Raw genomic sequence first — 14327 nt, forward strand, 5'->3', positions numbered from 1 at the left:
AGTGCTGGGAAGATACATTTGCGTCGTGATTGAGTGACGAGGAGAGAGGGTTAATTTAGGTGGAGAGGCGGTCAGGACAGCGCGGTCTGTGGAGGGGATGTGTGAGCTACAACCTGATGACCTGAGGAGCTGGCCATGCACTGCGATGCGGGGAGGCACTCCGGGAGAGGGACCCACGAGTGCAAAGGCCCTGAGGCAGGTATGGCTTGTTAGTAAAGAGCAGACTCCTGATCCAGTGCTCCTTTACTACCTGCTGCTCTCTAGGTCCTCAGAGATGCTCCTTTGGTGTCTTGGACCTCGCTCAGTCCCTAAAGTGCCAACTGACGTAGGAAGGCAGCACATCTGGCTTCCTGCGGGTCCCCTTTCCAGAAGCCCTGTGGCTGAACCGGATCTGAGTTTCCTGGTTTCTGTCTGGCAGGAGGGGAGCAGATCTCTTCCCTGCCTCCTCTCCCCAGGCTGTAGCCCTGGCCCCAAATCTCCATGGCAACCCCTGGACACAGTTCTGAACCAAAGTAGGAGGATCTGGAAGAGGAAGCACACAGAGACCAGGCGGGTGGAGGACTTGCCTCCACCTTCTCCTTGTGTCCCAGCAGCCTCCTTGCTGGCCTGACCAGGCTCCCACACCCTAGTCTCCCCAAAGACCCCAAGCTGAAGATTCTGTGGGTCTGCCCCATTGCTGGGCACAGCAGAGCCTGGATGGAGCCTTGTCTTCTGCAGTTGCCCCAAAGGTTGCTCCTGCTGGGGGCAGCTGCCCTGACTGCAACTGCTTTGGAGACAGGTAAGTATGAGGGGGCTTGGTTGGGGCACCCAGAAGACTTGGGCCCCCACCACCCTTATAGACTATGCTTCCAGCACTCATCCTGATGGGCTGAGACCTTTTGGGTTGGGGGTGGCTGGGAAACTCTGTGCCTGGCCTTGCTTGGCATCCCCAAGTCCAACCCAAAGGCTTCTGGAAGGCTGGACCTCCCAGTCACCCAGAAGCAGGATTCTGGGGATGGGCAGGACAGCCCTCAGAGCCTGCTATGCAAAATTCAACAGGCTTTGGATTCGGAGAAGCCGCATTTATATACACTCTGCCACTTCCTGTGTTTGCACCTTTGTGATCATTGTTTCAACTCTCTGTCTGAATTTCTTTGGCAGTAAAATGAAAATAATAGGCCTTTGCCCCTTAAGGCACTATGATTGTTGCACATATAAGATGAGATAAGCCGGTGGGGCGTGGTGGCTCAGGCCTGTAATCCCAGCACTTTGGGGGGCCGAGGGAGGAGGATCATGAGGTCAGGAGATCGAGACCATCCTGGCTAACATGGCAAAACCCTGAATCTACTAAAAATACAAAAAATTAGCCAGGCGTGGTAGCGGGCGCCTGTAGTTCCAGCTACTCAGGAGGCTGAGGCAGGAGAATCTCTTGAACCTGGGAGGTGGAGGTTGTGCTGAGCCAAGATTGCGCCACTGCACCACTCCAGCCTGAGTGACAGAGCGAGACTTCGTCTCAGAAAAAAAGAGATCAGCCATGCAAGACACTTCATAATGCCTGGCACATAAAAGGTGCCCAATTCCTTTACTCTCTAAACTCCATGCCTGCCTTGTGTACCTTCAGAGTATGCTCTGGCTTTAGCAGAGAAATACCAAATATTGAAATGTGCTCCCACATCCTGAGCTCTGATGAAGGATATTTTCCTCGAAGACCCACATCCTGACTGGTCCTCAAGCTCCCACTGGTTCCTACCTTGCACCAGAAGACCCACCTCCTCTTCTCTCTCTTTCCTTACAGAAATCTGGGCTACTTTGAGTACTTACACATTATCTCATTTAATCCTCACAACAACCCTGTACCAGTGAGGATATTTTGGGCTGTAAGTAACAGATAACAAACTAAATGGGGCTTAAATGGTAGGATATATATATTTTTTTCTTTTCTTTTCTTTTTTTTTAAAAAAAGATGGGGTTTCTCCATGATGGCCAGGCTGGTCTTGAACTCCTGACCTCAGGTGATCCATCCACCTCGGCCTCCCAAAGTGCTAGGATTACAAGCGTGAGCCACCGTGCCCGGCATAAATGGTAGGCTATTTACTATTTCACTTAAGAGTGGTCATAGGTGATTCCAGAGATGGTTAACTCAGTGGCTTAACGAGGTCACTGTTCCTCTGGAATGCTCTGACCTCATCTTTGCAAAATGGCTGCTGCAGCTCTGGACATCCCATCCTCATCCTCAGTCAGCAGCTTTCAAAAAGCAGGAAGAAAGGGGGCTCTTTATTACACAGCTCTCCGTGTGTGTGTGTGTGTGTGTGTGTGTGTGTGTGTTACAGAGTCTCACTGTGCTACCCAGGCTAGAGTGCAGTGGCGCCATCTCAGCTCTCCTGCCTCGGCCTCTCAAGTAGCTGGGATTACAGGTGTGTGCCACCATGCCTGGCTAATTTTTGTAGTTTTAGTAGAGACAGGGTTTCAACATGTTGGTGAACTCCTGACCTCAGGTGATCCACCCCCCTTGGCCTCCCAAAGTGCTGGGATTACAGGCTTGAGCCACTGGGGTCGGCCCACATCTTAGGGTTTGGGGTAAAGGATTGTATTAAATTAAATTAAATTAATCATGTAATCCTCACAATAATTCTGAGATTGCTTAATCATCCCCATTTATGGATGAGGAAACTGAGGCTCAGAGAGGGCCAGTAACTCGCTTGGGATCACACAGCGGGCAGGGGTCAGAGTCGAGTTTGGGGTCGCGCCTCGCGGCTCCAGGGTCCTTGCCTTCTGCTGCAGCCGACCTGGCGGACCTGTGCGGACAGACGTGGCAGGGGGACGGGCTGCTGCTGCGTTCGCACGCCGCGTCGCGCAGGTTCTACTTCGTGGCTCCGGACACCGACTGCGGGCTCTGGGTGCAGGCGGCGGCCCCCGGCGACCGGATCCGCTTCCAGTTCCGCTTCTTCCTGGTCTACAGCCTGACCTTAGCGCCCCCGGCGCTCAGCGCCTCCTCCCCGGCGCCTGCCGACCCCTGCGCCTCCGGCTCCTACCTGCAGTTCTACGAGGGCCCGCCGGGGGCGCCCCGGCCCCTGGGGTCCCCACTTTGCGGCCTGACCATCCCGGTTCCCGTGGCATCCTCCGGACCCTTCCTAGGCCTGCGCCTGGTCACGAGAGGCCGCCAGCCCCGCGTGGACTTCGTAGGCGAAGTCACCTCTTTCCATCTGGGTGAGCTGGGGGTTAAGGCGGGTCGGGGCCCCATGCAGAGGCTATGTGGGACTGGGGCCACAGTGGGGACCTCGGTGAGGGCTGTTGCCGGCAGGGGAATGGTGGGGGCGCCCGGAGCGCAAGATGGCAAGGACTGGGTCCAAAGGGAAGGAAGAAGGTGGTGGCTAGTGGCCGACTCACAATAAGGGACCTCCCGGACCCTAAGAGCCAACCATATAAATCTGGCTACCATGGATGTGTGCACCAGACTGTCCTACCAGCCCTGATGCACACACACACACACACACATTCACACACAACTCCCCACACACACATTCACACACAACTCACCCCCAAATCCACACATAACTCCCCCCACACATTCACACACAACTCCCCCCACACACATTCACACACAACTCCCCCCCAAATTCACACAACTCCCCCCCACATTCACACACAACTCCCCACACACACATTCACACACAATTCCCCCCCAAATTCACACACAACTCCCCCCACACACATTCACACACAACTCCCCCCCCACATTCACACACAACTCGCCCCCACATTCATACACAACTCCTTCCCCCACATTAACACCCAACTCCCCCATAAACATTCACACACAACTCCTCTCACATTCACACACAACTCCCCCCACACATTCACACACAACTCCCCCCACATTCATACACAACTCCTTCCCCCACATTAACACCCAACTCCCCCATAAACATTCACACACAACTCCTCTCACATTCACACACAACTCCCCCCACACATTCACACACAACTCCCCCCACATTCATACACAACTCCTTCCCCCACATTAACACCCAACTCCCCCATAAACATTCACACACAACTCCCCCATACACATTCACACACAACTCCCCCCCACATTCACACACAACTCCCCCTATACATATTCACACACAACTCCCCCTACACATTCACATACAACTCCTTCTCCCACATTCACATACAACTCCCCCCCACATTCACACAGAACTCCCCCCACATTCACACAGAACTCCCCCCACATTCACATACAACTTCCCCCCACATTCACAACTCCCCCCACATTCACACACAACTCCCCCCCACATTCACATACAACTCCCCCCACACATTCACACACAACTCCCCCCACACATTCACACACAACTCCCCCTACACATTCACATACAACTCCTTCTCCCACATTCACATACAACTCCCCCGACATTCACACAGAACTCCCCCCACATTCACACGCAACTTCCCCCCACATTCACACACAACTCCCCTCACACACATTCACACAGAATTCCTCCCCCAACATTAACACCCAACTCCCCCATAAACATTCACACACAACTCCCACCACCCACATTCACACACAACTCCCCCATACACATTCACACACAACTCCCCCCACACATTCACACACAACTCCCCCCACACATTCACACACAACTCCCCCCATATATTCACACACAACTCCCCCCACATTCACATACAACTCCTTCTCCCACATTCACATACAACTCCCCCTCACATTCACACAGAACTCCCCCCCACATTCACACAGAACTCCCCCTCCACATTCACATACAACTCCCCCCCACATTCACACACAACTCCCCCCACATTCACACACAACTCCCCCCACACATTCACACACAACTCCCCCTATACATATTCACACATAACTCCCCCCACATTCACGTACAACTCCTTCTCCCACATTCACATACAACTCCCCCTCACATTCACACAGAACTCCCCCCACATTCACATACAACTGCCCCCCACATTCACACAGAACTCCCCCCACATTCACATACAACTCCCCCCCACATTCACACACAACTCCCCCCCACATTCACATACAACTCCCCCCTACATTCACACACAACTCCCCCCATATATTCACACACAACTCCCCCCACATTCACATACAACTCCTTCTCCCACATTCACATACAACTCCCCCTCACATTCACACAGAACTCCCCCCCACATTCACACAGAACTCCCCCTCCACATTCACATACAACTCCCCCCCACATTCACACACAACTCCCCCCACATTCACACACAACTCCCCCCATATATTCACACACAACTCCCCCCACATTCACATACAACTCCTTCTCCCACATTCACATACAACTCCCCCTCACATTCACACAGAACTCCCCCCCACATTCACACAGAACTCCCCCTCCACATTCACATACAACTCCCCCCCCACATTCACACACAACTCCCCCCACATTCACACACAACTCCCCCCACACATTCACACACAACTCCCCCTATACATATTCACACATAACTCCCCCCACATTCACGTACAACTCCTTCTCCCACATTCACATACAACTCCCCCTCACATTCACACAGAACTCCCCCCACATTCACATACAACTGCCCCCCACATTCACATACAACTCCCCCCACATTCACATACAACTCCCCCCCACATTCACACACAACTCCCCCCCACATTCACATACAACTCCCCCCACACATTCACACACAACTCCCCCCATATATTCACACACAACTCCCCCCACATTCACATACAACTCCTTCTCCCACATTCACATACAACTCCCCCTCACATTCACACAGAACTCCCCCCCACATTCACACAGAACTCCCCCTCCACATTCACATACAACTCCCCCCCACATTCACACACAACTCCCCCCACATTCACACACAACTCCCCCCACACATTCACACACAACTCCCCCTATACATATTCACACATAACTCCCCCCACATTCACGTACAACTCCTTCTCCCACATTCACATACAACTCCCCCTCACATTCACACAGAACTCCCCCCACATTCACATACAACTGCCCCCCACATTCACATACAACTCCCCCCACATTCACATACAACTCCCCCCCACATTCACACACAACTCCCCCCCACATTCACATACAACTCCCCCCTACATTCACACACAACTCCTCCCCACATTCACATACAACTCCCCCCCATTCACACACAACTCCCCCCCACATTCACATACAACTCCCCCTCACATTCACACAGAACTCCCCCCACATTCACATACAACTGCCCCCCACATTCACATACAACTCCCCCCACATTCACACAGAACTACCCCCCACATTCACATACAACTCCCCCCCCACATTCACACACAACTCCCCCCCACATTCACATACAACTCCCCCCCCACATTCACACACAACTCCCCCCCACATTCACACACAACTCCCCCTCACATTCACACAGAACTCCCCCCACATTCACATACAACTGCCCCCCACATTCACATACAACTCCCCCCACATTCACACAGAACTACCCCCCACATTCACATACAACTCCCCCCCATTCACACACAACTCCCCCCACATTCACATACAACTCCCCCCACATTCACACGCAACTCCCCCCCACATTCACATACAACTCCCCCCCACATTCACATGCAACTCCCCCCTACATTCACACACAACTTCCCCCCACATTCACACACAACTGCCCCCCCACATTCACATACAACTCCCCCCACATTCACACACAACTCCCCCCCACATTCACATACAACTCCCCCCCACATTCACATGCAACTCCCCCCTACATTCACACACAACTTCCCCCCACATTCACACACAACTCCCCCCCCACATTCACACACAACTCCCCCCCACATTCACATGCAACTCCCACATACAAACACACCACATACTCTGACCCATACCACTTCACATACACATAACCCATGCACCTCATCACCCCCACACACTCCACACTTATTCCTCTCACACACTGCAGCACGCATCTCACACTGCACACTCACTGTTATCACACACCTCACATGCACACAGTACCACCTTGCACACTTACAACTCACGCGCTTTTTTTTTTTTTCCTAGAGACAGGGTTTCACTGTGTTGGCCAGGATGGTCTCAATCTCTTGACCTCGTGTTCCACCCACCTCAGCCTCCCAAAGTGCTGGGATTACAGGCGTGAGCCACCGTGCCCGGCCCAACTCACACGCTTTCATGCCACATACTGGCTGCTCTGTGCTGAGTCAGCCCTTCAGATGTTTGCAGAAGGGTGTGATTAGGGGACTGTAGGCAGCAGAAACCCACTCAAGCCAGGAAAGGGGCCTCTTGGAACTGAAACTAATAATACTCGCCTGACTGGGCGCCACCCTGGCTTACCCCTGTAATCCCAGCACTTTGGGAGGCCAAGGCATGATGATCATTTGAGCTCAGGAGTTCAAGACCAGCCTGGGTGACAGAGAGGGACCTGCCTAAAACACAAAAAATAATTAAAAAATAAAATAATAGCCGTGCACAGTGACTCATGCCTGTAATCCCAGCACTTTGGGAGGTCGACGGGGGTGGATCATGAGGTCAAGAGATCAAGATCATCCTGGCCAACATAGTGAAGCCCCTTCTCTACTAAAAATACAAAAATTAGCTGGGCGTGGTGGCATGCGCCTGTAATCCCAGCTACTCGGGAGGCTGAGGCAGAAGAATTGCTTGAACCTGGGAGGTGGTGGTTACCGTGAGCCGAGATCAAGCCACGGCACTCCAGCCTGGCAACAGGGAGAGACTCCGTCTCAAAAAAAAAAATAAAATAATAATTAAAAATAATAAAATCAATAACAGTACTTGCCCCATAGGGGTATTGCAAGGCCTCAGTGTGCCAGGATGTGAAGTGTCTAGAGCTGTGCCTGGCACGGAAGAAGAAGTCAGTACATTAGCTGCCATCATCCACCCTTCCCCTCATAAAACACTCTATCCGTGCTCTCATCCGCCGCATGCACGAAGACGGCTCTCTGTGCCCACACCCCCACACTGTCACCATGGGGCCATAATCCTGCTGTGTCGTGGGCAGGACCAGGATCCTCACCTCAGGCTTCCACTTCTGGCCCCAGGACCTTGTGGTGCCTACTTCCGTTGCTGGAATGGCAGGTGCATCCCCTCAAGCCTCGTGTGTGACCCCTGGGGCATGGACAACTGTGGCGATGGCAGTGACCAGGGCTCCTGGCTACCAGCCGACTGCAGAGGTCAGTGCGGGTGCGGCCTGGGCTGGACTGAACAGCTAGAGGGAAGCCTGTCCCTAACTCCTCTTCCCTAGGGCAGGGGCCTCAGTGGGGAGTCAGGAGAGAGGAAAGCGGAAGTGTGGAATTGGCTTAAGCCAAGGGCTGGAGGGGCAGAGCAGTCAGAGGCAGAATTACGCTGCAGATGATCTCATCCTGGGATTTCAAATGATGCTTTAGTGGTGGAAACTTTTGCTAAATGGGACTTGGCACAGAGGCCCAAGACATTTAAAGGAGAGATCCTCCGCTGATGGTGGGCCTGAGGCCCCGGCTGCCTGATGTCTCTCTGAGGGCCCTGAGTGTCACCTTCAAGGCATACTTTTTTTTTTCAGATGCAGTCTCGTTCTGTTGCCCAGGCTGGAGTGCAATGGTGAGATCTCAGCTCACTGCCACCTCCGCCTCCCAGGTTCCAGTGATTCTCCTGCCTCAGCCTCCCAAGTAGCTGGGATTACAGGCACCCACCAGCACGCCTGCAGGGTAGAGATGGGGTTTTACTGTCTTGGCCAGGCTAGTCTTGAACTCCTGACCTTGTGATCCACCTGCCTCGGCCTCCCAAAGTGCTGAGATTACAGGCGTGAGCTACCGCACCCAGCCTTTTTCTTTTTTTAAAATGAACTTATTTATTTGTTTATTGTTTTGAGATAGGGTCTCATTCTGTTACCCAGGCTGGAGTGCAGTGGCGCCATCTCGGCTCACTGCCACCCCTGCTTCTTGGGCTCAGGTGATCCTCCCACTTCAGCCTCCAGGGTAGCTGGGACTACAGCTGCGCCACCATGCCCAGCTAATTTTTGTGCTTTTTGTAGAGATGAGGTCTCACTATATTGCCCAGGCTACTCTTGAACTCCTGGGCGCAAGTGATCTTCCAGCCTTGGCCTCCCAAAGTGCTGGGATTACATGAACTTTATTTTTTAGGGCAGTTTTAGATTTACAAAAAAATTGAGAAGATAGTACAGAAAATTTTCATCTACTCAGCACTCAGTTTGGGTGCTATTATCAACATTTTACAATAATGAGACATTTGTTTTAATTAATGAAGTAATATTATTAACTAAATCCACAGTTTATTCAGTTTTCCCTAGTGTTTACCTAATGTCCTTTTTCTGTCCCAGGATCCCATTCAGCATCTCATGTTACATTTATTTATTTAGTTAGTTAGTTAGTTACTTTCTTTCAGATAGTCTTACTCTGTCACCCAGGCTGGAGTGCGGTGGTGCTATCTCACTGCAACCTCTGCCTCCTGGGTTCAAGCGATTCTCCTGCCTCAGCTTCCGGTGTAGCTGGGATTACAGGCATGCATCACCACGCTCAGCTAATTTTTGTATTTTTAGTAGAGATGAGGTTTCGGCATGTTGGCCAGGCTGGTCTTGAGCTCCTGACCTCAAGTGATCCATCCACCTTGGCCTCCCAAAGTGCTGGGATTACAGGCTTAAGCCAACGCACCTGGCCCAATTTTTTGTATTTTTAGTAGAGACAGGGTCTCACCATGTTGCCCAGGCTGGTCTCGAACTCCTGACCTAAGGTGTTAGGGTGGTCCACCCACCTCTGCCTCCCAAGGTGCTGGGATTACAGGCGTGAGCCATCATACCTGGCCAGGGTTGCTATTTTTATATAAAGGAGTCAGGGAAGAACTTAAGTAGAGACCCACCAGGAGGCAAAGGAATGAGCTTGCCACGCAGATGTCAGAAGAAAAGTCTTTGGGGTGGAGGACACAGCTAGTGCAAAGGCCAGAACAAGGCTGGAGTGTGGAGGGGAGGCGGGGCCAGGGAGGAGGTGGGGCCAGGAAAGAAGAGGCGGGGCCAGGAAAGGGGCAGGGCCTTCGAGCCTCTTGGAGCAAGGCTCCATCTCAAAAAAAAAACAAACAAAAAAACAAAACAAAAAATTAGCCAGGTGTGGTGGCCCGCGCATGTAGCCCGCCCATGTACTCGGGAGGCTGAGGCAGGAGAATCACTGGAACCCGGGAGGCAGAGGTCGCATTGGGCAACCTGAGTGCAGCGAGATTGCACCACTGCCCTCCAGCCTGGGCGACAGAGAGAGACTCCATCTCAAAACAAAACAAACAAACAAAAAACAAACCCCGTGTCTGCCTGCAGATGAGTGGATAAACTAAATGTTGTCTAACCACACAATGGAATGCTTTGAAAAGGAAGGAAATTCTGACACATTCTACCACATGGATGAACCTTGAGGACGTAAGTGAAGTAAGCCAGTCCCAAAGGGACGTACTGCATGACTCCACTTATATATGGAATAGCCAATTCCATTATCTATTAGAAGTTATTATTTTTGAGACAGAGTTTCACTCTGTCACCCAGGCTGAAGTGCAGTGGCTCGATCGTGGCTCACTGCAGCCGTCTCCTGGGTTCAAGTGATTCTCCTGCTTCGGCCATCCAAGTAGCTGGGATTACAGGCGCCTACCATGACCGGCTAATTTTGTGTTTTTAGTAGAGACGAGGTCTCACCATGTTGACCAGGCTGCTCTCAAACTCCTGACCTCAAATGATCCACCTGCCTCAGCCTCCCAAAATGGTGGGATTACAGGCATGAGCTACTGTGCCCAGCAAAGTTATTATATTATTATTTTTTGAGACGGAATTTTGCTCTTGTTGCCCAGGCTAGAATGCAATGGCGCGTCTTGGCTTACCACAACCTCCTCCTCCCAGGTTTAATCGATTTTCCTGTCTAAGCCCCTCCCAAGTAGCTGGGATTACAGGCATGCGCCACCACGCCCAGCTAATTTTTTTGTATTTTTAATAGAGACAGGGTTTCACCTTGTTGGTCAGACTGGTCTTGAACTCCCAACCTCAGGTGATCTGCCTGCCGTGGCCTCCCAAAGTGCTGGGATTACAGGCATGAGCTATCATGCCCGGCCTATTATATTATTAACAGTAAATATATTAATATATTTTAATATGTATATTAGAATAGTCAAAATCACAGAGACAGGAAGTAGAGCCATGGTCACCAGGGGCTGGAGAGGTGGGGACAAGGAGGATATGGAGTTAATGGAATCAATGGAGTTGACGGAGTTTGTTTGGGAAGATGCAAAGTTCTGGAGCTGGATGACAGTGATGGCTGCAGAATGTAAGCACGTATTAGTCTGTTATCGCATTGCTATAAAAAAACCCAAAACACTCAAGACTGGGTAATTTACAAAGAAAAGAGGTTTAATTGTCTCACAGTTCTGCAGGCTGTACAGGAAGCATGATGCTGGCATCTGCTCAGCTTATGGAGATGCCTCAGGAAACTCACAATCTTGGCAGAAGGTGAGGGGAGCAGGCGTGGCCAGAGCAGGCGCAAGAGCGAGAGTGAGGGGAGGCACTGCACACTTGTAAACAACCAGCTCTTGCGAGAACTCACTAGTACAGGAACAGCACCAAGAGGATGGTGCTAAACTATTGAGGAGAAATCCACCCCATGTTCCAATCACCGCCCACCAGGCCCCACCTCCAACACTGGGGATTACAATTTGACTTGAGAGTTGGGTGGGACACAGATCCAAATCATAACAGAATGTATTTAATGCCACTGTACATCTAAACATGTTAAAATGGTATGTTATGTGCATTGCCACAGTGAGAAAAGCAGCAGCCCTGCTCCCTGCCAACATGCTTAATTTTCCTCACTAGCACCTGTCTCCTTTAGACATAAATTCTTTTTTTTTTTGAGATGGAGTCTTGCTCTGTCACCCAGTCTGGAGTGCAGTGGCGTGATCTTGGCTCACTGCAACCTCCACCTTCTGGGTTCAAGCAGTTCTCCTGCCTCAGCCTCCCAAGTAGCTGGGATTACATGCTCGCATCACCACGCCTGGCTAATTGTTTTTTTTTTTTAGTAGAGACTGCGTTTCTTCATGTTGGCTAGGCTGGTCTTGAACTCCTGACCTCAAGTGATCCGCCCACCTTGGCCTCCCAGAGTGCTGGGATTACAGGCATGAGCCACTCCGCCCTGTCCTTTGGACATAAATTATTTTATTTATTTATTTATTTATTTATTTATTTTTTGAGACGGAGTTTCACTCTTGTTACCCAGGCTGGAGTGCAATGGCGCGATCTCGGCTCACCGCAACCTCCGCCTCCTGGGTTCAGGCAATTCTCCTGCCTCAGCCTCCTGAGTAGCTGGGATTACAGGCACGCGCCACCGTGCCCAGCTAATTTTTTGTATTTTTAGTAGAGACGGGGTTTCACCATGTTGACCAGGATGGTCTCGATCTCTTGACCTCGTGATCCACCCGCCTCGGTGGACATAAATTCTATTCACGTGTTTTGTTTCTCCCCACGCTAAACTCCCAGTTTCATGAAGACATATTTGTCATGTGCTCACGGTTGTATGCCCCAGTTGCCAGAGCCATGCTTGGAGCATAGTAGATGCCCGAGAGATACTAGTCACATGAATGAAGGAATGAACCTCTGTGCCTCAGTTTCCTTATCTGTGATATGGGGATAAACCTCACCCTTCAGAATTGTCGTTAACTTTAAGTGGAATACATAGTGAAAGGGCCCTGCACAGAGTATGGCCCTTTACCTAGGTATTCAAAAGTTTACAGAGTCAAGACCAACTCGGGCAACATAGTGAGACCCTGTCCCTACAAAAAATAAAAAAAATTAGCTAGGCTTGGTGGCACATGCCGGTAGTCCTAGCTACTTGGGAGGCTGAGGTGAAAGGATCACTTGAGCCTGGGAGGCAGAGGTTGCAGTGAGTGGTGATCGCACCACTGGACTCCAGCCTGGGCAACAGTGTGTGACCCTGCCTCATTACCTGTACACCCTCTCCTTGAGAAGTAGCTCCATTCATAGACCCTAGACCCTGGAGCCGGACTGTGTGAGTTCACGTCCTCCTGTCACTTCAGCTAAGTGACCCCAGCAAATGACTTAACCTTTCTGTAAAATGGAAACACAAAGAGTGACAAACTCAGGGAAGTCTTGTGAGGATCGAATGAAACACACAAGGGCCCCAGAAAGGCCAGTTCTCCATGTGCTTGTTCTGTTATTTCCCATGCAGGTCCCTCTCCGGTGCCCAGCCAGACAGGAAGTACAGATGCCCATACCTCCAGACCCCTGACTTCTTCCCCAGCTCTCGGGTCGTCTGCAGGATCCCTCCGGATTGCAGCTGAGAGGAGTTCCCCAGCAGGCAGGGACCCCACAAGACAGGATGCAGCTTTGAAAGGTCATACCCTGCTCCTACTCTTCCCACCAAAATCACACCTGTTCCTCTCCAGGTGATGGGGACAGGGGCAGCAGGTGCAGGCTGAGGCCTGAGTAGACTCTCTCCTCTCACAGGCCCCCAGCTCCGAGGGGTGGCGCTGGCCTCCTCGATGCTCCTGACCTCTGCTGGCCTTCTCGTCGGCCTCCTTTGGTGCTGCTGCTCTCCCAGCCGGCTGGCCTGGCAACCTGGTGCCCGTGGCCTCTGCCTCCGCTGCAGCACAGCCTGTACTATGTGCTCCCCATGTCCTGGCCAGGTCTCCCCAGCAGGCTGCAGCTGAGCAGCCCAGCCTTCCAGGATCAGGGAAGCCGTCCCTAGAGGGACTTTGGGCACACAGGAATGAGACTGGGCTCTGGGGTCAGACAGACTCTTTGGGTTCTAACCCCCTGGCTCTCTGTCTGATGTTGGACAGGCCCCCTAACCCTCTGAGACTCAGCTGCCCCTCCAGAAAATAGGACGACTCCTACCTCACAGGGTTAGGGGCCTGGGGGCCTCACTGATCCAAAGCCACCTTGCTTCACCCCCAGATCTCACGTGCCCTGCTCTGCCCCACCCACAGGCACCACTGAGTGAGGCCCTCATCAAAGACACGGGAGCCCCCTGGCGGGAATAGCACCGTTTATTAAGAAAAATCAAGACAAAAGACCACAGGAGGGTCCTTTCTAGGACACAGAGGCCAGGCATCCCAACCCCACAGTCTGGGGGCCACTGGCAGGATGGCACTCCCCCTAGCTGGGTCTTCAGGCTCCCACAGATAAGGCAGGGTGGTCACATCCCCCCTCCCTCCCAATCGTGAGTCCTGCCTTCCCCCACCCAAGGCACTAGCTCTTCAAGCACCAGCAGCTTCCAAGGAGTCCCTGGGCCTTCC

The 14327-nt window shown here is 52.0% G+C and overlaps 1 protein-coding gene across 1 annotated transcript; it reads left to right on the plus strand.

Moving 5' to 3' along the window:
- The first annotated feature begins 696 nt into the window (after nucleotides 1-696).
- Nucleotides 697-14072, plus strand: LDLRAD2 (low density lipoprotein receptor class A domain containing 2). The gene is made up of 6 exons (XM_064363707.1): nucleotides 697-778; nucleotides 2761-3186; nucleotides 8099-8230; nucleotides 13259-13423; nucleotides 13537-13650; nucleotides 13987-14072. Exons 1-6 carry the CDS (start codon nucleotides 697-699, stop codon nucleotides 14070-14072), a joined length of 1005 nt encoding a protein of 334 aa, XP_064219777.1.
- The last annotated feature ends 255 nt before the right edge of the window (nucleotides 14073-14327 follow it).

Source organism: Aotus nancymaae, unplaced genomic scaffold (assembly GCF_030222135.1).
Source record: "Aotus nancymaae isolate 86718 unplaced genomic scaffold, 86718_ANA_hifiasm-v0.15.2.pri h1tg000053l, whole genome shotgun sequence".
Classification (NCBI taxonomy): Eukaryota; Metazoa; Chordata; class Mammalia; order Primates; family Aotidae; genus Aotus; species Aotus nancymaae.